The sequence below is a fragment of the Sander lucioperca genome, chromosome 10, assembly GCF_008315115.2.
Source record: "Sander lucioperca isolate FBNREF2018 chromosome 10, SLUC_FBN_1.2, whole genome shotgun sequence".
Taxonomy (NCBI): Eukaryota; Metazoa; Chordata; class Actinopteri; order Perciformes; family Percidae; genus Sander; species Sander lucioperca.
Window position 1 is genome coordinate 40,572,612 of NC_050182.1, and position 21,881 is coordinate 40,594,492.

Consider the following 21,881-nt stretch of genomic DNA (forward strand, 5'->3'; position numbering starts at 1 on the left):
ACACTGACGCCAACATTTCGGCGCCCTGATTGGATGTTATCGGGCATGAAGTCTCGTTCTCTGAGACTAAGCTACTAACATTACCATGGCAACTACCAGCAACAGGCGGAGAATACATGCTGCCCAGTATACGAGAATGTTGATGAGATATTTTGGTTTGGGCGTGTTAGTTTAAACAGAGATTACTTCTTCTACTGGAGATAAAAACACTTGTGTGCACGGAGATCGCGTTTGGCTCTAAACTCTGCTTAAAAAACGAAACGTAGCAATGTAAATGTAACCTAAGTTCTAACTTATCCAGTGAAACGTCTACTAGCGTGATCAGCAATTTGGAACAGATATGCATTCAAGACAATATATCTTAATGACTTGGGTGATCCTTTGACTTTTACACATTGTAACTGCTAAACATCAGCAAGATAGCATTATCATTTAACTCAACGCACCGCTGTGGCTGTGTACAGATTAGCAACTGATGTTTTTCTCTCTCTCTCTCTCTCTAGAAACAGCACAGTCCTCAACTCCAAGGTTTTGTCAGTGACCATCAAGCCCACCCCTGCTTCCCTCTCTGCTCCAGTTGTAGTTGAGTTCTCCCACCTGTACAACGTGAGTAACTTTTGTCTTAAAGCAATATTAAATATGATATAATGTTATATAACTGGTACTTTCATGGTAATGATGTTTTTTTTTCTTTTCTTTCTGTTCCCCATCCATTAGGGCACCACCAACCAGACCTGTATATCCTGGGACGAGAGCGACAGGTGAGATCCACCATATTTTTGATTCATCTGACCATGCTTGCACCCTAACCTTGTAATGTGTGGACTCTTTGTAAGCTGTTTTGTTTGTTATACTATTGATTGTATTATGGGAAATGTAGGTTCCAGCTTTTTTGGAGCTTGCCCCATTCTAGTAGCCTGGAAATCCAGACCCAAATCCGAAAGATTAAAGGACAATTCTGGTGCAAAATGAACCTAGGGGTTAATAACATATATGTACCGAGTCAACCATTCTCTGGAATATGTTTTCATGCTAATCGGTTTGTGCTAGCTTGTTTCAAGCTAGAGACACATTCGATTAGCATGAAAACATAACCCAGACAACGGTCGACTTTGAGAAGTCCTCCTGATCTAGATCTTCTGGGGAAGATCTTCTATTCATCTTTGCCAGATGATGAAACTCTAAGTATTTGGTGACCCCATTATAATCCTTTTAGTGCGATCATCACACCAAAGGTCCCACTTGTACATAGAAAATAATGAAGTCTAATGAGCAGATTGACATTAAATTTGCATGTTCCCTCTGAAAGTTCCGCGGCTGGCAACAGTGTCTTTTTTTGTGTTATTTTGACAAAGTCGGTGCACTGCTCCCCAGTGAAAGGTGCTGAGTGTGTTGGACAGCTCTGCAGCTCTTGTCTGGGGAAACGCTAACCCCACGCTATCACTGCTACGACACTGATGCAGCATGTGGAAAATTAAAAGTGTCGCTCACAGCTTTTCCTCCCCTGCCCAGCCCACGCACACACATCAACATGTACGATAGAGAGCAGTTTACTGGGAGAGAGAGAGAGAGAGAGAGAGAGAGAGAGAGAGAGAGAGAGAGAGAGAGATTTGTGTAATGGTTTTGCTGTACCATTGTAATCCTCCTTTAAGTTGGTGTTCATGTTATAGTTTATGTTGTGCCACTTATTGTTAATTTCCTTTTATTTGCATGTTATCAGCTTTGGCAATATAAGCAATGTCTTCTCATGCCAATAAAGCTCTTTAAATTTAAAAATCTTAAATAATTGACATTTGGTCTATACATCTGCCCATTGCATACTACTGTATATATTATTTGCACATTCTCCACTCATTCCCATTCAGCCTCTTTTTTCTTATGCAACAGTTATTTTGTATGTATGTATTTCTTTTTCTATATGTATTGTTTATTTCATATTAATGTTTAATATGTCTGTTTGTTTGTTTGTTTATGTATGCACCATTCAACAAGTGTGGCAAAAAACCCTTTTCTGAATCTGAGAGAGAGAGAGAGAGAGAGAGAGAGAGAGAAGCCAGCATGACAGGATAGAAAAGAAGTAAACGATATTGAACAGTTAAGTTTTACTGCTTCTGTGACCAGATTCAAAGCACTCCTCATTTGCTCCTTGCTCTCAAGTGTCCTATTTGTTTAAGACAAGAAAACAGTGTGAGCATGTTAGAGCGTTGAGCATGTTAGAGCGTTGAGCTAGGGAAAGGGTAAGGGAGGAAAGTAGGAAGCAAAAGTTTGGCAGCCTTATTACAATGCAGGTTTGTACATTTGCATTTAGATGGGTACGTACACTTGTGTTATAGAGATGGAAAGCAGCCCATTCAACAGTTCAGTCAGAGGATTAAAAGAAGTGTGGCTTGGCACATATAGACCTGGAGCAAGACAAAGAGTGAACCAGAGAAACAGAGCTGATTTGGGGGGAAAAAGACAAGTTAATATTGAGAAATTGAAAAAATGTTATTATGACAGCTTGCCCTAATAATGAAAAAGTATAAATATAGCTTCAAAGTGACGGTTGAGACAATATTCATAGTCACTCAAACTTAATTGCTACTGGCAGTGTTATATGAAATTCTGAACTACCATTAAACTCTTTAATGAAGGCTTTATGTACCTAATGCTGCGTTCCAGACACAATTTTTAGCCCGTAAGTTACGACTTCAAGTCACAACTCACGACTTGTTAGCGTTCCAGGCAAAGTCACGAGCTGGCTAGCTAAACATTGTGCCGTTGGCAGGGTTCAGGTTAGGCTACCTAGCGGCTACCTAACGTTGACGGTAGCTAGCGCTGGCTGATACTAGTGATTTCTAGTCGGCGACATATTTTGGGCTTCATTTAATAAACATAACCTGTAGTAGTACACAATCGTATGGGTATTGTTTTGATTACAATGTGCGGAATTACTTTACGTTGCCTATTTATGTCTATTTATTTCTATTTCTCACCGTTAATCACCGGCATCTGTACAGCATCAACAGGGGTTGCCATTGTTGTTTATGTGTGTGTGTGTGTGTGTGTGTGTGACGTCAAAAACTGTAACTGGGAGTACAACGATCTGGTACGAGTTCACGAGTAGTAAGTTACGGGTTTGACTGCACTTTCACGGGTAGAAGGTTGTGAAAACACGGGTTACGGGTTGCCTGGAATGCAGCATTAAACCAGGCCTTTATTTGAAGGCTTACATTAGTCATATTTGTTCGTTAAATAATTGCAGTTGATTGTACTTGTTTTTCCTTCCAAGGAACTTATCACCTACTGTCATGGCAACTAGGGTTGGGTAGCATTCAATTTTTTTATACAGTACCTTTTTTCGGTACTTTCCCTCTGCAATAACAAAAATTTATTTCAGTTGTAAAAATAATTCCAAATCTATTTATCCTATTTATTTAGACCATCTTGTTATTTTATTTAGAACATTTAAATGCCACACAAAATACACCTCCCTATCCCCTCCCAATCCTGTCCCTACAACCTATATCAAATCAAATAATTATTCATTTCTTACACTGCACTGAAACTTATTCTTGTATTTGCATCTTATTATATTTTTTACTTTTTATTTTCTATCTCTTTTTAAATACTCTTTAATGTTTTATGTAAAGCACTTTGAATTGCCTTGTTGCTGAAATGTGCCAGCCTGTCAAATATCGACTCCCCCCCCCCTACTACATATGGACATGGTGCGGTGGAAATGTACATTACACAAAATGTTCCATGTGAGCCATTATAGTGCAGTTTGACTGTTCTCAGTAGTTTTGACCCAGCCTTTTTTAATCGACAAGCCTTTATTTGTTTGGTTATTATTTGAATACTAGCTTTTATTAATCCATGGTACATCGATTATTTGTCTATTATTAGTTCAAAACTGTGGAGAAAGCTGTTTTAATGAAGATGTTACCATGATAGATTGTGATGGTTTTATGTGTTTTTGATGATGTTGACCTCAGCCACCTCTGGGATTGGGGGATGTCACCACCATCAAGCATAAGGGACAGAATACAGTAGAAGGAGAGACAATGACAGGAAAATAGCAAGGGCAAAGAATCTAATCTCGTGTGTGGGGTTGGGGGTTGGGGGAGACATGTTCTATGCAAAATTAAAATCCATCTTGGACAGCAGCTATGATTAATGAGTTAATATTTGGTAGAGAAATTGGAATCTGAGGAGTCCTTGTCATGTTGATAAGAGCTGTGAAGCAGCCTGGGCCTTCACTTGCACCATGCTTCTATCACCTGAAATCACTAACAAGAACATCAGCAGCCCCTTTCTGTGTTTCTCACTCACACTGACATTATTACTAGGTTTTGTTTACAGTTCGTCTTACCTGATGTACTATAAATACATAAATACACAAGTGGTAGATTCACCTGTTGGCTAATATATATCAACAACGTTTCATTTCCGGGATTGTTCAGGTGCCGCCGGAAATTCCCCTGGATGTCCGTCATTTTTTGGCTGGATGTCCGTTACCTTCCTCTTTCATTCTAAACTCTGGTGGATTTATGAGGACTATGGTTACCTGCTCCTCAGATCTCTGCAGGGTAAATCCAGACAGCTAGCTAGACTATCTGTCCAATCTGAGTTTTCTGTTGCACGACTAAAACTACTTTTGAACGTACACGTTCCACCAAAACAAGTTCCTTCCAGAGGCTATTATGCAGAGACACCGTCATTGCAGCCTGTGCTTAGCGCCGCCCAAGACGATTGTGATTGGTTTAAAGAAATGCCAATAAACCAGAGCATGTTTTTCTTCCATCCAGGAATGTTGTGTGGACTAGCCAGACCTTCCTTCGCAGCGCTGTGGAGGAAGGTTTGGCAATGTGAGACCAACTGTTGGCTAAATTTCTCGTTAGACTTTGCGGTAGTTCATTGTAAAAAAAGTTGTCATGATATGTTATGACAGAAAATGAGGGAAGAGAGAAATTGGGGAACAATATGCAAATGTAGGTCCTCGACACACGTTGCAGTTCATGGTCAGTGCCCTAAACCCAGCAGGTGCGCCTTCCTGATAAAAATGTAAATGATACAAAGTGAAGGTGGTGCACAACGAGAGACTACACAGCTAGAAATGACTACATAGTAGGACATTAAAGAAACAAAGTTTGTTCGAATAAAAACAAACATTTGTTTGAATTCATTTGAAAGTAATTCCTGTAACCTAACCCTAAACTATGTTGTAGAATCAAAGCACAGTAAATAACTTTAAGCCAAGTGCATTTTACAATGTCAGCAAACAGCCTTACCTTATGTTCAAGCCTACAGCCAGTTGCTCTTATTCACTGTAAGTTTCATTACACATTGAATATTATTTTTCTTCCCATTATATATATTTTTATAATTCTTTGAGCATTCAACATTCATTACAACCCCGCATTCTGCTTTATGATGAATCAGGCACAAGTTAAAGGAGCTGATGGGATTAGGTTTCACTTGATTGATTGATTGATTGATTGATTGATTGATTGATTGATTGATTGATTGATTGATTGATTGATTGACATGGAATATTAAGTGACAGCCCTCCTACACAGTAGATTAATACCTGGCATCTCACCAAAGATGTGTCCAGAATATACCAACCCACATGTCATTACTATAGATTAATCTTCTTCCAAAGGATTTTCCTGCTGGACAATTTTCTCTCAACACAGTGTCTGATCAAATGTTGGCACAAAGCCTCCTATTATGAAGATAGTATACTGTACCAAGAGCCCATATCTACCTGTTATGAACGTGATCAGTATCTGGATGTTTCATGTGGATAAGGGAAAACATGTTAATGCAGGTTTATATGCAGCACAATAGTTTGCAATTGGCACAGGATCAGATTAGCCAGACCACATCTGCATTGTGATCACATTTTAGGAAAGAGAAATAATTTGAGCCCATGTAGCAGCATGGATTTGGGAGACTCTGAAGGGACATATCCTGTAGGATGTGCGTATGTCTGCAATGATGACCTTCCAATGTTAGTAGCATTAGCCTAGTTAGCAAGGCTAGCTTCCGCTGTTTCCATGTGTCACCTGAGCCTTGCTAAATGCATTGTGTATATCGTAGCGGCCCCTCATTAGTACACACATTGCTTCCCTTTACCTGAGAGCTTTGCCTTCTTGATTTTTATAGTGGGATCCAATCCCAATGCAGGCACGGCTGAGACAACGGGTATGCTTATTAATACCAGGTGTAAATGCAAAGGCCAGTGATCAGATGTCATTACGCAGATAATATATTAGGTCATGGGTGTTTTACAGGCCCGAAGTGCCAGAAGTGTGATAGAAACAGTTAAATTACAACTTCTGTGTCTGTCACGTGATGCCCTCTTTCCCAAAAAGACTTTTCCCTACTTACATGGCGAAAGAGATGTCTGTAAATCAGGGGATAAATATTTTTGAGCGTCACAACCCCCCCTCGAAATGACTCATTTCACTATCAGAATTTGATTGGTCCAATAACATTTGGAAAGTGTAGGTGAGCTGCACGATTAAATCATTTAATCCCCATTAATGTTAGCGGAGCACTAAACCGAAAGAAGCTCTATGGGCCCCATAGTGCGGAAACTAGCGCCGATCATCCGGGGCATTTTATAGGTTGCAGTGGAACTTTTTGGCTTCATGCGCCACTAAGCAACTCTCATAGAAATCAACAGTGGAATCAAATGTGGATTTTTGCAAATCACACTACAGGCTGTAGGTGGTGCCAGAGGAGCTGGCTTTTTTTTTAAATTACCTGCTTCATGTAGTTCTACTGGAACATAGGGTCAGTTTCAGCAAATATGACACAACGTTAGGTTTATAAGTCTTACCTACTGCACCTTTAAGCCTAAATGTCTGTTAGGTAACTTTGCATTTCTTGTCGCATTGTCTAAGGGCTCAGTCATTTATGTAAATAACAAAGCCCCAAAAGTCCTACAGAAAAACTGAAGGAATAGCTTAAACATTCACTTTGAATGTGTCCCTGCCCAGTGGCCTATTGTTCCATAATCTGCCTATGCTTAAGGTACTGATCACAAGTTAAAAGTCAATGTCTGAGTGTAGCGCTGTCAATTAGGGGACAGACTGTAGTGTATATGGTTGCCATTACTTAACAAATTTGAGACTGTTTTTTGGGGCCAGTCCCCCAAAAATGTAGTAACATATTAGTGTTGAAATTGTTATACAAAGCCTTAACTCTTAGTATCCCAATCTTTAATAAACCCTGTTATCAAGAATCAAATCTTAAACTAAATTCACATATTGTTAGTGTCTTTTGAACAAGACTTTGTTGCTTTGGCTGAAAACCTTGTCTTGCAAATGTGTATTGATCTCTTCTAGCTAAGCCAGTATACTGATACAGAAATGTTTTTGTAGAATAGCATTAACCCTTCTATCAAATGTTTTTTTTTTTTTTTTTTAGATTAGCTCTGAATGTTTTGAACCAAAACTGTGCATTACTGACTAATGTTGCCCGTTCCCCTCGTCACCCATGCACTGCTATCAGTGCTGCATGTAGACAACAGCCCTGCAATATTACATTAATTCTGTCAGCGGCTACTTTAAAATCCAGATTTGGGTGTTTTTTTGTATTTAGCAGAAAATAGAACTTGTATGACTTAAAACAGTCACTACATGGCAGTTCAAAAGAGAGAGAGAGAGAGAGAGAGAGAGAGAGAGAGAGAGAGAGAGAGAGAGAGGTATTTTTTGCATAGACTCGACATTGTTTACCAGACTGCAGTCACTAACTAGCCTCGCTTCTGATCATACAAATCAATCCTGCTGTCTCCGTTAATTTACGAGGCCAGTCCTGATGCTGAGGAACTGCCTCAATTCATCAAAGATGTTGGAGCTGAGCACTGTGGACTTAAATTTTCATCAATTACTGTAATACAATTATAGGAGAAGAGATGAAGTTCAGTGAGCAGGGGGCATGCTTGTTTACAAGTGTTTCTGAATAGAAAGAGGCTGCATTACAGGCAACAGCCTGCACATTTTCTCCTGTATTTATATTCAAAGCATGCTAATCCATTCTAACTCACATACCAGCCAACTCACTAGCTATTTGTGAGCACAGGACATTGATGAATACCCTGAAATGTTACCCCACATCTTGTGTATATCAACGCCGGATGTGTCTCATTTTCTGCTGGATGTCCGTCACCTTCCTCTTTCTTTGTGTTGGCGTTCTAAATTCTACAATCTGAGTTTTCTCTTGAAATGAAACGTCGTCGATATGAACTATGCTCCCCTTGACTATTAACTGATATGTAAAATCCATGGACATCAGAAATGATGATACTATAAACAAATTGCTAGGCTGCCTGGACCGAAAGAACAAGGGTTTGTGGCCTTACCTTCCGTTCCACAGGCGCCAGGCGCCGTCCTTCCGCTGCTCCCTGCTGGCACGCCACTTCCTCGGCTTCCTTCTGCTTTCGTTGACAGTTAATTTAGTATACATTGAAACGCGGACATAACATAACATAAATGAATAGGGAGAAACGTCAAGTAGCAGCAGTCTGTTTGCCTTGACTCAACCCTCTGCTTTCATTTCTGCTTTGAGCCCTGTGACACAAATAGGCCACACCCAAGAGGAACAATGCAGATTCCGTCCTGGTTGTGGAACAACAGACCAGCTCTTCACTCTCGCAAGGATCCTGGAGGGAGCCTGGGAGTATGCCTATCTGGTCTACATGGGTTTTGTGGATCTGGAGAAGGCGTATGACCAGGTTCCCCGGGAGATATTGTGGGAGGTGCTGCGGGAGTATGGGGTGAAGGGGACCCTTCTCAGACCCATCCAATCTCTGTACGACCAAAGCGAGAGCTGTGTCCGGGTTCGTCGGACTCGTTTCAGGTGAGGGTTGGCCTCCACCAGGGCTGTGCTTTGTCACCAATCCGGTTTGTGACATTCATGGACAGGATATCGAGGCGTAGTCGTGGTTGGGAGGGGTTGCAGTTCGGTGGGCTGGGGATCTCATCGCTGCTTTTTGCAGATGATGTGGTCCTGATGGCATCATCGGTCCGTGACCTTCAGCACTCACTGGATCGGTTCGCAGCCGAGTGTGAAGCGGCTGGGATGAAGATCAGCACCTCTAAATCTGAGGCCATGGTTCTCAGCAGGAAACTGATGGAGTGCCTTCTCCAGGTAGGGAATGAGTCTTTACCCCAAGTGAAGAAGTTTAAATACCTTGGGGTCATGTTCGCGAGTGAGGGAACAATGGAGCGGGAGATTGGCCGGAGAATCGGTGCAGCGTGGGAGGGTATTACATTCACTTTACCACACCGTTGTGATGAAAAGAGAGCTGAGCCAGAAGGCAAAGCTCTCAATCCACCGGTCAATTTTCGTTTTCTACTCCCACCTATGGTCATGAAGGCTGGGTCATGACCGAAAGAACCAGATCCAGGGTACAAATGGCCAAAATGGGTTTTCTCAGAATTCCCAGAACTAGTTGGAGGGATTATATCTCCACCTTGGCCTGGAATGCCTCAGGATCCCCCAGTCAGAGCTGGCTATTGTGGCTTGGGAAAGGGAAGTTTGGGGTCCCCTGCTGGAGCTGCTGCCCCCGCAACCCGACCCAGGATAAGTGTTTGACGATGGATGGATGAATAAATAAAGATACTGTAATGTCAAATAAGCATTTTTAAAGTTTAGGTGTTGGCTGACCTGCCCAAGATCCAACGCATTCAGTCTTAATCTTTGAATCTTGTTGTATCACAGATAATCCCTGTATGTACACATTATTGTGTAACCTGGTAAGTGAACATCAAGTAGGGATCCTCCTCCTAGCTTTGTGCATAAAAAGCCCATGTTTCTATATTTCCTCTGTGCTGGCACACTGCTTTTCATCCATGTTGGCCTGCTCTTGGCAAAGGACATTCTTGCATGCAGAGCTGCTGGACCAGCACCTAAATTATCCAATTAGACGGTGGGGCAAGACCGTCTGCAGGCCACCGTGAGGCTCACAGAGAGGCCTAATCTTGTCAGCCAGACCGAGAAACTGCACCGAGTCCTAATATATTGGATTTCTGTTAGGGGTTATGTCGTAATGTAAGCACCGAGTCACCTCCTGGGGCTAACGCTCTCTTTCTCGCACACGCACACACTTGCACACACGTGCAAACACTTGCGCACACACACACACACACACACACACACACACACACGCTCGACTAAACAGTCTGCAGTCTCTGTATGAAGTTATGAGACCTATTGATGGGTGAGGGGGTGGCTGTTAAATATTCTTGGTAATGAGCCTTTTTTGTTGGGTTGTTGCTGTTGTTGGGGTGGTTTACAGACAGGTAGTCTATATCAACAACTTTTCATTTTCGGCCGGATATCCCTCGCTTTCCGCTTTCATTGTGTTGGCATTCTAAACTCCGGTCGATTCGGGAAACATCCGCATTATCATCACACACTCGACAGCCATTTTAATTCCAGAGCTTACATACACTAGCCAGACCTTCCTCCGCAGCGCTGTGGAGGAAGGTCTGGCTATGCGAGTCTAACAAACAGGTGACAAATTGGAGGAGAAACCACACACTGAGAGAATCCATGGTGGAACTACACTTTACTAACTTACACACTGCATGTTGGTATGCCCTTTACAGTTTTCTTTTTTTTTTTGCTCGCTAACAAGCATGAGACAATAATGAAGCCACTTTTTCAAAACTCTTCAGACAGTCTGCATTACCAACATGCATCTTGGCCAAACCACCACCAAAACTCACTCAAACCACCCACACATTTCATATATGTCTCAAAATAACCTCACTGGACCAAAACACTGGCAACACCTCTCATTTAGAAAGCAAACATCGTCACTCAAAGCACTGACCTAAAAAACACCAACTACAGGGAGCATTACATGAATTATGACCCTTTATCTTTGAAGTTTAGATGATTTTTCACATATTTTTCAGTATTCATATTCTGCACTGGCTGTAATGCATTACTTTATGGGTCTGTTCCTTCATAATCATTTCCTAATTATTTCCTAAAAAGCTTCTTGGAAAGGACAATGTCATTTGGCAGTAATTATAGAAAATAAGACGCTCTGCTCATGCTTTCTTTTGATATTGGCACACTGACTGGAATGGCAGCGGAGTAGGGCTGCACCGTATGAGGAAAATATCTAATTGCGATTAAATTTGACTGATATTGCGATTGCGATATGACTCACGATATTGGAGGAAGTGATCATTTTTCACAGTCATTATTCCCATTTTCATTGAAAATTATGAAAATCAAGATAAATTAAAATGATTATTGTGTGATTTTTGCGAGGATCTGTACTAAACTCACCCTCAAAGCATAGGCAGACACAAGTGGCTTTCTTCCTACAGGTTTATTTGAAGCTTCTCCAAATCGCCCTTGTTAACTAAACACACAGTATAACGACAAAATGCACTTAGAAAATTGAAAATGTGCAAAAAAAACAGCTTTTGGATATTACCTTTCAAATACGCTCATTATGCATGAACTCTGCAGTGTTTATACACTTAAATATTAAATGGCAAATAGCCTTCACTTATTATTTCCAAAAAACACACTTTAGAACTTATTTTCCTCTTAACACTGGCACTCTATCTACAAATGGCAAGCATCAGAATTACCTGGTCACATAAGTCAAAACATTTACTACACACACACACACACACACACACACACACACACACACACACACACATATACCACAGAAGCTATATTCACACTAAAATCTTTTTGGCAAACCATTACAGAAGCCTTACTTCTTAGATCACTCTTGACTTAATAGTGTCCAAGTTCTTTATGGCTTTATCTTGAAAACATTGTTCTTTAAAACTTTGTGCGTCTTCTTACTTCTGTCTGTGTTCGTGCATGTTTTTGGCTTCAGTCCTTTGAAGACAGCTCTGCGCGCTACCAACTGCTGCTGCTCCTTTGAACTCGCCGCGCCGTCAATTAATGCCCACTCGCGTTGATGAACTGTCCGAGTTTTCACTATAATTCCCTCGAAGCATAGGCAGACACTGGTGGCTTTCTTGCTACAGGAGCTTCTTCTCCAAATCCACCATGAAAACTGAACACACAGTATAATGAGAAAATAAAGACCGCATTAGCTTAATATGAACATAGACTGAACAGGCTGGTTATGACAGCTGGCTCTGTTGTTGGCATTGAGCTGGAGTCACTCACAACAACTGCAGAGAAACAGACCATGAGTAGGATGCTGGCGATCATGGACAATGACCGCCACCCACTACACAGCACGCTCTTTAAACAGAGGAACATGTTCAGTGGCAGACTTCTGTCACTGTCATGCTCAACAGACAGGTTGAGGAGGTCCTTTGTCCCCAGGGCCATCCAACTCTTCAATTCCACACAAAGGGGGAGGGGAGAAATGGACTTTTTAGCATGAGCCTGTCTCTCTCAGCCCCTACCACCATTATATCTCTGTCTGCTGTACACCTGACTGTCTTATAGGCTATATTAGCCCTCCTACACACAATCTGGACTCTGGTCATAACATCTACATTTTATAACTTATTCCCAGTTATATATTGTTCTTAACGTATATTATTTCTTTTCTGTCAAGCAATTCTAATTCTATAGGGTTTACATTCTTGTCTTTTCATAGTCATAGTTAATATTTAACAATAAGCTATTGCACTGATCAATCCCTACACTGTTCTCTTTTGCACTACCACCATTGCACACAGTCTACCATAGCACCTTTAACCCTTTAATTTTCTGTGAGTGATTTATGTGCGATATATGTGTGTATGTGTGTTTGTTGTGTTATGGTTGTCTAAGCTACTGCATGTCTAAAATTTCCCTTGGGATGAATAAAGTATATATCTATCCATCTATCCATCTATCCATCCATCTATCTATCTAAAATGACATGCACAGCATGTAAAATAACGTTCACCAAAGTAAAATACAGACACAAAACAACATACCTCGTTGGCTGCATGCTGTACACAAGGGAATAGAGGTTTCCTTAGATCGCTGACATCCGCTATAACAACCTTAAAACTTTATCGGAGCATTAAATTGTCCGTGCTTCGCTTGCTGTTAGCTTGCTGACTCTCTCACTCACAAGCGTCCCAAAAGACCTTGCGTGGAGACACTTTACTCTTACCAAATAAAATCACGTAATTGTACTAGATGCAACTTCAATAATTCTAAAATATGACATTGGTTGAAAACAAAATTATACACTATTATAATGTAATTGCGACAATTAGAAAATATGTTTTCTTTAGTCTGTAGGATAGGATTTGTAGGCTGGGACATCTCTGCAGCACCACAATACTTCATTCAGAATGGTTGGACACATATTTTGTCATTAACAAATCAAAAAGTCAAATGTAGTTTTAGCAGCAGAGAAGCGAAAGAATGAGCGAGATCCTCTGCTCGTGTGAGTAACGTTACATCCCGGTACCACACACACAGACATCGTAGCTTCAGCGAGACGTCATCCATGCCACTTTGAAGTGTGTTGACTTTCTAATTTCATATATGTGTAATTCATGGCTCAATTCAAATGGGATGAAAAAATAATTTGCGTCTCCCCGTTCCCCACCGGTCATATTGTTTTTCCGAATTAAGGTCCCATGGGTGTCCACCAGAAGGGGAGGGACTTTGCCTCTCTATAGCCTGAAACTGGTAAACCTAAATGGCATGCGGCCATTATTTATGTTACAGTTTTTCTTGATTGCTTTGACCTGCTTAAAGAAACTGGGATCCACTCGGTTTTCATCATCACTGTCTCAGCAGAGCAGAATACACCGCTTGCAAATGTGTTAACCCTTTCTCATTGGATTGACACATTTTCCCCCACCCTTTTGCAGAACAGTTAACACGGATGTCATTCAAGCAGTCCAAACTCCATTGTTTTAGCTTTGGTAACCAAACAGAAACCATCTGTTCCTAACTATTAGAAACTACCTACATAAGTATGACATCACTGAAGCACCTGTTTGACACTCCTTCACACAAATCTTCAATTAGCAATCAGTCTGCAGGCCTTAAAGGTGCAGCGTCTGTGTTGTTCTTTGCCAACATGGATGGAAGAGGTCTAAGACAGAAGAGACTGAGTATCAATAGCTATTTCTATTTCTATTTCTTATACTCTACAGTAATAGATGTTTATACTTTACTGTAATATATTTTATTTTTATTTACATGTATTTTGTGTAATATTTACAGTATTTCAGCCACAGTTTCAAAATAAGAATCAATGGAATCAATAAAATTTGCATCAAAGCATTTCTGATTCTGGATCCAATTCTTTGCAAGAAGGCAAATTTGTCAACAAATGTCACTGGCATGAAGGCTACGTACAGTAATAGGCTACAATGACAAGCAATGGTGCACTGATTCGCACTCGTATTTTGTATTTTGTTGTCCACTGTGTAATGGTTGATTGGAAGAGCTCATACACTTGTTTGCAAGTTGTGTTGTTTGAAGGCAACATTTTCTTTTGTTGTATATTTTAAATGTTTTGACACGGTTAGAGCCTTTTGCAAACAAAATGTGTCATTTTGACCATGAGTGCCACTGTTTCAGCCTGTGTTTTAACTGTTTTGAAAAATGTGGAGTTTGAGTTGACTGCTGTGTCAAAGCAATCAAGAAAAAGTGTATTTATTCCACCTGTGCTTTTACCCTATTATAATATTATCTATTGTCAGTTGTCAGCAGGGTGTGATTGGTTGTTACCATTGAAACCCAGCTGTAATGGGCAGTATATTATAGTTTTCAGGCTTTGTCTTCTTATGTATATATATATATATATATATATATATGTATGTGTGTATATATATACATATATACATATAATAATAGTATTAAAACGTTAGGGGTATGGTTAACTAATAATAATGGGTGGGTAATATTTATTCATACATTTGTTGTAGTGATTATGTTTAGTAGCCTGATATAGCCAACGTACTACTTTTCCAATAAAGTGTAATTATAAAATTAAAAATAGCCTAATAATAATAATAATAATAATAATAATAATAATAATAATAATAATAATAATAATAATAATATATGTAATAAATCGTTGGGGCTGTTGGTGTTGGTATAATGTGTCCAGACAGAGAGCTGCAGCACGCCGCCTCGCAGCCTCCACATCGCCGCGTGCACTTCGCTGTCTGCGCCGCCGCCTGCAGCCTGCAGCCGGCTGGGAAGGGGACTCAATAGCCGGTGCAACGCGGTGGGATTTGAACCACTGTCTTTTGTTTTCTGCCGGAGCTGTCTCTATATTCACCGCAGCGCTTCTCTTCTCTTCTCTTCTCTTCTCTTCTGTGTGTGTGTGTGTGTGTGTGTGTGTCTCTCTCTCTCTCTCTCTCTCTCTCTCTCTCTCTCTCTCTCTCTCTCTCTCTCTCTCTCTCTGTGTGTGTGTGTGTGTGTGTGTGTGTGTGTGTGTGTGTGTGTGTGTTTCTCCCGTGCAGCTCCTCTCTGCTGGGATCCTGGTCTGCCAGGGGCTGCAAAGCCGTGCTAGTCGACTCATTCCGAACCAAATGCGTGTGTGACAGACTGTCCACCTTCGCCATTTTAGCACGGCTCAATCCCGAAATGGTAAGTCCGACAAACCTCCCTTGACTTCGTTGACGTTAAAGCTATCGGAGACGGTGTGTTTTGTGTGTGTGTGTGTGTGTGTGTGTGTGTGTGTGTGTGTGTGTGTGTGTGTGCGGTTTAATGTGAATGCATCAGCTGTTTTTTTTTCTCTGTCTTCCAAAGGGCGTTATTGTCATTACATATCAACAGATCCTCCCTCTCTCCCTCTCTCCCCCACCTTCCTTTTCTCTGTCTCGACATGCCAAAACCATGCTGCAAAAGGTTATTATAAGCTTGCCAAGGAGAAGGCTCTTTCTTTCTTTCTTTCTTTTTTGGATTTGGGGTGGTGGGGGGGTGTGTGTGTGTGTGTGTGTGTGTGTGTGTGTGTGGGGTCTTTATTCATGTTGCACCTAGAAGGAGATAAACTGTGTCTGTGTTCCCAGAGAAAATGCACACAAGAAGGGCAGCACTGTGCTGCTATGCTGTGTGTATTAAGATGGTGGTATCACTGTCAAATGTGCTGACAGAGTGAGTGGGATTTAAGATCATGTCATAGCTGATGATCATTTATACCTGCATGCCCCCCCCCCCCCCCCCCACCCCACCTTAACCAGCGGTTCTTGTTCAAATTGGCATATTTTCACATATTAGACTGTCAATGGCATCTCCATGGTTACCAGGCCCCATGGAGAAGGTGCTGCATGGCAATCCAGTAATCTGAGAGAAAAAAAAAGACACATTTTAATAATAAGACTACAGTGAGCTAGCTACAGTCAGAACACAATTCCCTCACATTGTGGCTGCAGTAAGCCAGCAAAGAGAGAGAGAGAGTGTGTGTGTGTGTGTGTGTGTGTGTGTGTGTGTGAGAGAGAGAGAGAGAGCATGTATGTTGAAACCATGGCAGTGGCTCCAACCTGCCCCAGTTTCTTTGGGGGAAAGGGCAGTGTCTTTGTGGGGAATTTTCATTCAGTGCGATTAGTTATTATTAGACTGGAAATTGCCTCAGAAGCAGTTTGCTCACTAGTTGTCCTGGTAACAGCATAGGCGCCAAGGCTTTCTTAAAGACATAGGAGGCAGCATGCTGTTTCTCCTCCTTCCTGCTCAGCCTGGAAAGGGAGGCTATGCCAGGATGAGACAGCATGGCTTTACCACCTTCAGTCAAGCATTTCTGATTATTTTTGGCCAAGATAGTTGTGGTTTAGATCGAAAGCATATGATGCAGAGGAAGGGGATGTGAGTGAAAGTGCTGCTGATGCTTCGATGACGGAGGCTGCAGTGGTGTGTGTTCCATTTGTGCTTTGTGCCCAGTGCTGAAATGATTAGTTCATCAATTAATTAGCCGGCTGACAGAATTGGTCAATGACAATTTAAAGGAGTAGCTCAACATTTTGGAAAGTACTCTGACGTACAACGCTGGAGTCAGGATCCGGTTAGACTGGAAGCAGGGGGAAACAGTCGAATCTTGTTTGTTTAATGTGTACACAAACGGATGTGGAACGTGTCAATGTGTGGTTTTAAGTTGAAGTTAAATGCTGGAACTAGTTCTTGACAGAAAACAGTTTATCCATCTGTCCAGCACTTCTTCTGTGCAGCATCTCCAGCTATGGATGCGGGTGACTGTGTTTGCTGAACATAGGTTTTTGCTATTGGTCTCTGTATCTCCGATGATACCACACGTGGCTAATTCAGTTTGATGACACGCCTCTGACAAGCTGCAACCTGTTGTTGTTGGCGGATCAAACAAATGAACTCTGGTCTGCTTGAAAGTGGGGGTCACGGTTAGAGGTCGACCGATTCATCGGTTTTGCCGATTAATCGGCACCGATAGTTGATTGGTGGAACTATCGTTATCGGCAAAAATCCATACCGATGGTTGCGTCCGTTGCTGGAGCGGCTGAGAAGCGCGCGCTGTCATTCATTACACAGTACGCGAGAGCTGAGAAGGGTCTGCTGGCATCATGCATTACAATAGCGGCCTCTAGCGAAATAAAAACTATCACTGATGCCTCGTGTTGTTTATTTTCGACATGTGTTACTGCGCGTTGCACAGAGAGCACAAGCTGTGCGGAGAAGGCTGACATCAGATGCTCGTTTAAAGCATCGACAGCAAAAAGGTATGTATACAGTACATATTAATTTGTTGAATAGATGCTGCATTAGTAGAGAAAGAACAGCACAACAGTATATTTGTTTGCTTTCGAGGCTGAGATGACGCTAAACATTAGTAGTAGGCTAACTTACCTCAAGCGGTTAAAACACTGACAAAAATAAACGCAAGTCCGATCCAAATGTCAGAATCAGAACCCTAAAGGATCGTCCACGATCCCAAATGGCACCTCTGATTCATATTTAGATAATTTAATAACAGTTAAACATAGAGACTTACTGATTGCTGCAGCTAAAAGCTAAGGAGTTACCCATCACGGGGGTGTCTTTGGTGTCTTTCTAGCCTCTACAGGTGATTTTCTATCCAGCCTGGAACTTGTGCCTTTTTCGGGGTTGTTGAGCATTAAATCCAAACTGTTACATCCAAGATCTATCCACTTGATGTCCATAATTCATCACGTTTTCGGTCATTTCTGCCGCTAACTCCGTGCTACCCATAGACAGTAGGTGCTACCGACAAGGTTTATGTTTATGTTTATGTTTTCAACCAATGGGAAGGCAGGTCCGTCACACATTACGCCTTATATGGGCATCCAAGCGAGAAATATATACATAGTATAAAGTGGGAAAGATAGATCCCTCCAGGTCAGAGATCGTCTGTTACCGTTCTAAACCGTTCTACAGAGAAGAATGGCGTCACTGTTTTGAGATTGTTTGTCCTTTATATGAATGCTCATTATGTTTATTTTTGCACTGGATGACTCCAAATATGTAGAACTGTTTTAGACAACACACATGCTTGTGTAGCATTGCTGTGGGTGTAATATCAATAAATATGACATTATTATTTTGATTATTGGCAAAAGCGTCTGGACTTTTTTTGAAACAATGTAAGTATTTTGTCAACTGTATAAGTTATAAATACTATTGGTCGATTAATCGGTTATCGGCAAATACGGCCCAACCTAGCTATCGGTATCGGTAAAATCCACTATCGGTCGACCTCTAGTCACGGTTCACTTCCAAGTGAACTAGAGTTCGGTTTAATTCATGTGAGAACTCGATCTGACCCAAAAACAGAGCATTTACTAGCCTGCAATTTCAACCTTGCACACAATTTATGGACTTCTATGATGGTAACTCTCAGATCCGTAAGCTGTTCTGACCACACATAGCTGGTCGTCTGTGTGACATCATCAGTCTGTGTGACATCATCTTTCTCTCTCATTCACTCGCTGTCTTTCAGCTGCTCATTGTTCGCCTTCTTCTAAAATATTAAAAACACTGAAGCAGAACCAGAAAAACCCAAGACGTTATAAATTAGGTGTTGCTCCATTATTTCTGAGACCAGACGTGTCAGCGAGTTTCGGATATTCTGTCCAGTAAAGAAGCGACTGTCTCGACCACGTGACTGTGTCTACAGTGTTTGGTGCATTTGACAAAGTGCAGTGTGAGCAAACCCAACCAAATGAAAAATGCAACAATGTTGCAACTTCAACCCCGAATCACCCACCGAACTATGAGGGTGAAAGCACCCTTAAGGCCCTGACACCCCAACCCGATAATCGGCCGTGGGACAGTTGGTCGAGGTCGGTGACTCGAGTCTGTTTGGTGTGTTCCGTGCCGTCGTCAATCGGAGGAGCCGTCGGTGTTCATTTTGGCCGACCTGACTTGCTGGGTCAGAGGACGGCCAGTCGGACTCAATGACCAATCTGATTGGTGGAGTGCTAACCCGGAAATGGCGAGTGTGATGAGTGACGAACGCCTCTCAAAATCTGATGAAAATCTTTTAAACTGACTTTTGTCGATCTGAAATGAAGACAGATTCAGCAACTGCATGGCCTATTTCTCGCTTAAAATGTTTTCAGAAACACGTTTCAGTGAACAATTTTTGTAAAATACGAGCTCGTATTTCGAACAAGCCGGCATTATCGGTCAGCTGGAGAAGCCAGACCCACGTGACGCGTTTGTAATTTCCGGTTTTCATTTTTTGTATTGCGTCTCGCGCACGCGCAGAACGTACGCTCAAGTCGGCGTCGCTTCGATGTGTTCCAAGGCACTTTTTGGACCTCGGGGAGCCGACTGATCAGTCCAACTGCCTTTTCTGCCGACAGTCAGGTGTGTCAGAGCTTTAGTCTTCACTTTTTGTCATACAGCCAGGCTAGCTGTTTCCCTCTGCCTCCAGTCTTAATGCTGAGCTAACCACATTTTGTCTCCAGCTTCAGCATCATACATGATGTACAGATATTAGATTGTATCAATGGTGTTATAGGGCTTGGAAATTGCTATGAATGGTTACAGCTGGCCTGTTGCTTATATTCATTGTACATTGAATATCTTTTTTTGGTGTTTTACTGTTGGGGAGACATTAGGGATGTCATTTTAATAGCCATCTTCACTTTTCCTCTGTGTTTACGATGTTTACATTTAAAACTTTGAATGGCCAGGCTAGTCAGCAGGAGACCGCTGGGTTGATTTTCCTATCTTAATGAGCGACCCGTAGTCATGAGATGGCCGGATAGATGGTCTTGTTAGCTTGAGCTCAACTTCTCAACTTTACTCTGATGTTTATATTTGAGACTAGCAAGTTGATTTCCTGATCCTGATGAGGGACTCATAGCCACATGTCATCACCGTCCAACAGCAACCACATCAGGGCATGTAAACATGATCTGTCTGCGTACAGTAAAGGCAAAGAGTCTGTGTTACCTTGTTTGACAGAAATCTATGCGTTTACCTGTTATTTCTGACAATTTGATAAACAGAAATGTTTATTATGATTGAGTAAATAAAACCCCAATTAACAAAACTGGTTAAAAAAATATTCATATTTAAATAAATCACCAGGAGAGTCCGGTACAGGCTGACTCTGGAGATAAAACTGAGATCAGCTCTCATATGCAAGTTTATGTTCTCTTATTATTTGAATTGCTGGCTCAAAGCTCTTTAGGGGGGCACCAAAAATTCCCATATGCAGGAAAACCCCTGCACATAACGCACATCTAATATTTGTAAAATAGACAATTTTAGACACATTTTGTGGCTGAGGAAAAGGCAACTGGAAAGTTCTGCGCCTTCTAGAATTGGTGATGCCTAGCTTTTCATCTATGGCCACCATATACCGTGTTGTCTGAGAAATATTCAAATGGATTGGCACAATATTTAGTACAAACACTGATGGTTACCAGAGGATGAAGCCGGCTGACAGTGGTGATCTGGTGACGTTTCTAGTATGGAATGAAATGTCGTATTGATCAGCGAATAGGACCTGAACAAATCAGGCTCCGTTTCCTCAAGCGAGCATGGACGCCTGGCCAATCGTAGCGTGCGAATGCTATTGAAGGACAGGTCTTGCCTAGAACTGCATTTGGATCCATAATAATGCCTGACAGTAAGTAGCTTCACAGAGACGCTAGCATAGAAAGAGAATTGATAGAAAGGCCGTTTCCATTTAAATCAACGTAGTAGAATGCAGCGCGGCAGCCATTTTTATGTGTATCGTTGCCATGGTAACATATAAACTTCAGTATAAGCCGACTTCCGGCAAGTCACGGACGTGAGGTTTTGCAAAAACGGACAAACGAGCAGTGGAGTAGTAACGTTACGAGGCAGAGAGGGAGCCACCACATGAGTGACAGCTTTATACGGGCTCGTTTTTTGTGAACGATGTGGCGAGGGGGTAAGGTGGAGTTAGCAAGCTAACATTAGCTACCTAACAAGTCATCCAACTGCTGGCTGTCTTGCTGGTTCTGCGTGCGTCCATGCTGCAATGGTTACACGGAATGAGCTAAACGGCAGGCTGGGTCTAACTTTAGCGGTTTGCTAGTCTATATCGACAACGTTTCATTTCCGGGATTGTTCAGGTGCTGCCAGAAATTCTGCCGGATGTGCCTCATTTCGGCCGGATGTCCGTCACCTTCCTCTTTCTTTGTGTTGCTGTTCTAAACTCTGGTGGATTTTTGAGGACTATGGTTAACTGCTCCTCAGATCTCTGCAGGGTAAATCCAGACAGCTAGCTAGACTATCTGTCCAATCTGAGTTTTCTGTTGCACGACTAAAACTACTTTTGAACATACACATGTTCCACCAAAACAAGTTCTTTCCCGCTATTTAGCAGTGGCAATGTGGATTCGTCCGGAGCTTAGCGCCGCCCAAGGCGATTGTGATTGGTTTAAAGAAATGCCAATAAACCAGAGCACGTTTTTCTCCCATCCCAGAATGCTGTGTGG

At 41.8% G+C, this 21,881-nt stretch overlaps 1 protein-coding gene and 1 long non-coding RNA gene across 11 annotated transcripts in view; one reads left to right on the plus strand and one right to left on the minus strand.

Moving 5' to 3' along the window:
• Positions 1–21,881, plus strand: part of adgrb1a (adhesion G protein-coupled receptor B1a) — a 209,386-nt gene that overhangs the window by 141,077 nt on the left and 46,428 nt on the right. For all 10 annotated transcript variants that reach the window (XM_031322628.2, XM_031322630.2, XM_031322622.2 and 7 more), the window contains 3 exons: positions 504–606; positions 718–761; positions 15,441–15,567. In XM_031322628.2, coding sequence (XP_031178488.1) covers positions 504–606; positions 718–761; positions 15,441–15,567 — 274 coding nt within the window. The remainder of the gene's footprint in view (positions 1–503; positions 607–717; positions 762–15,440; positions 15,568–21,881) is intronic.
• Positions 161–20,089, minus strand: LOC116066524. Its single transcript, XR_004108979.1, has 3 exons — positions 20,078–20,089; positions 13,969–13,970; positions 161–288 (listed from the first exon to the last, which is right to left on the minus strand). It is a non-coding gene; the product is annotated as an uncharacterized LOC116066524 (long non-coding RNA).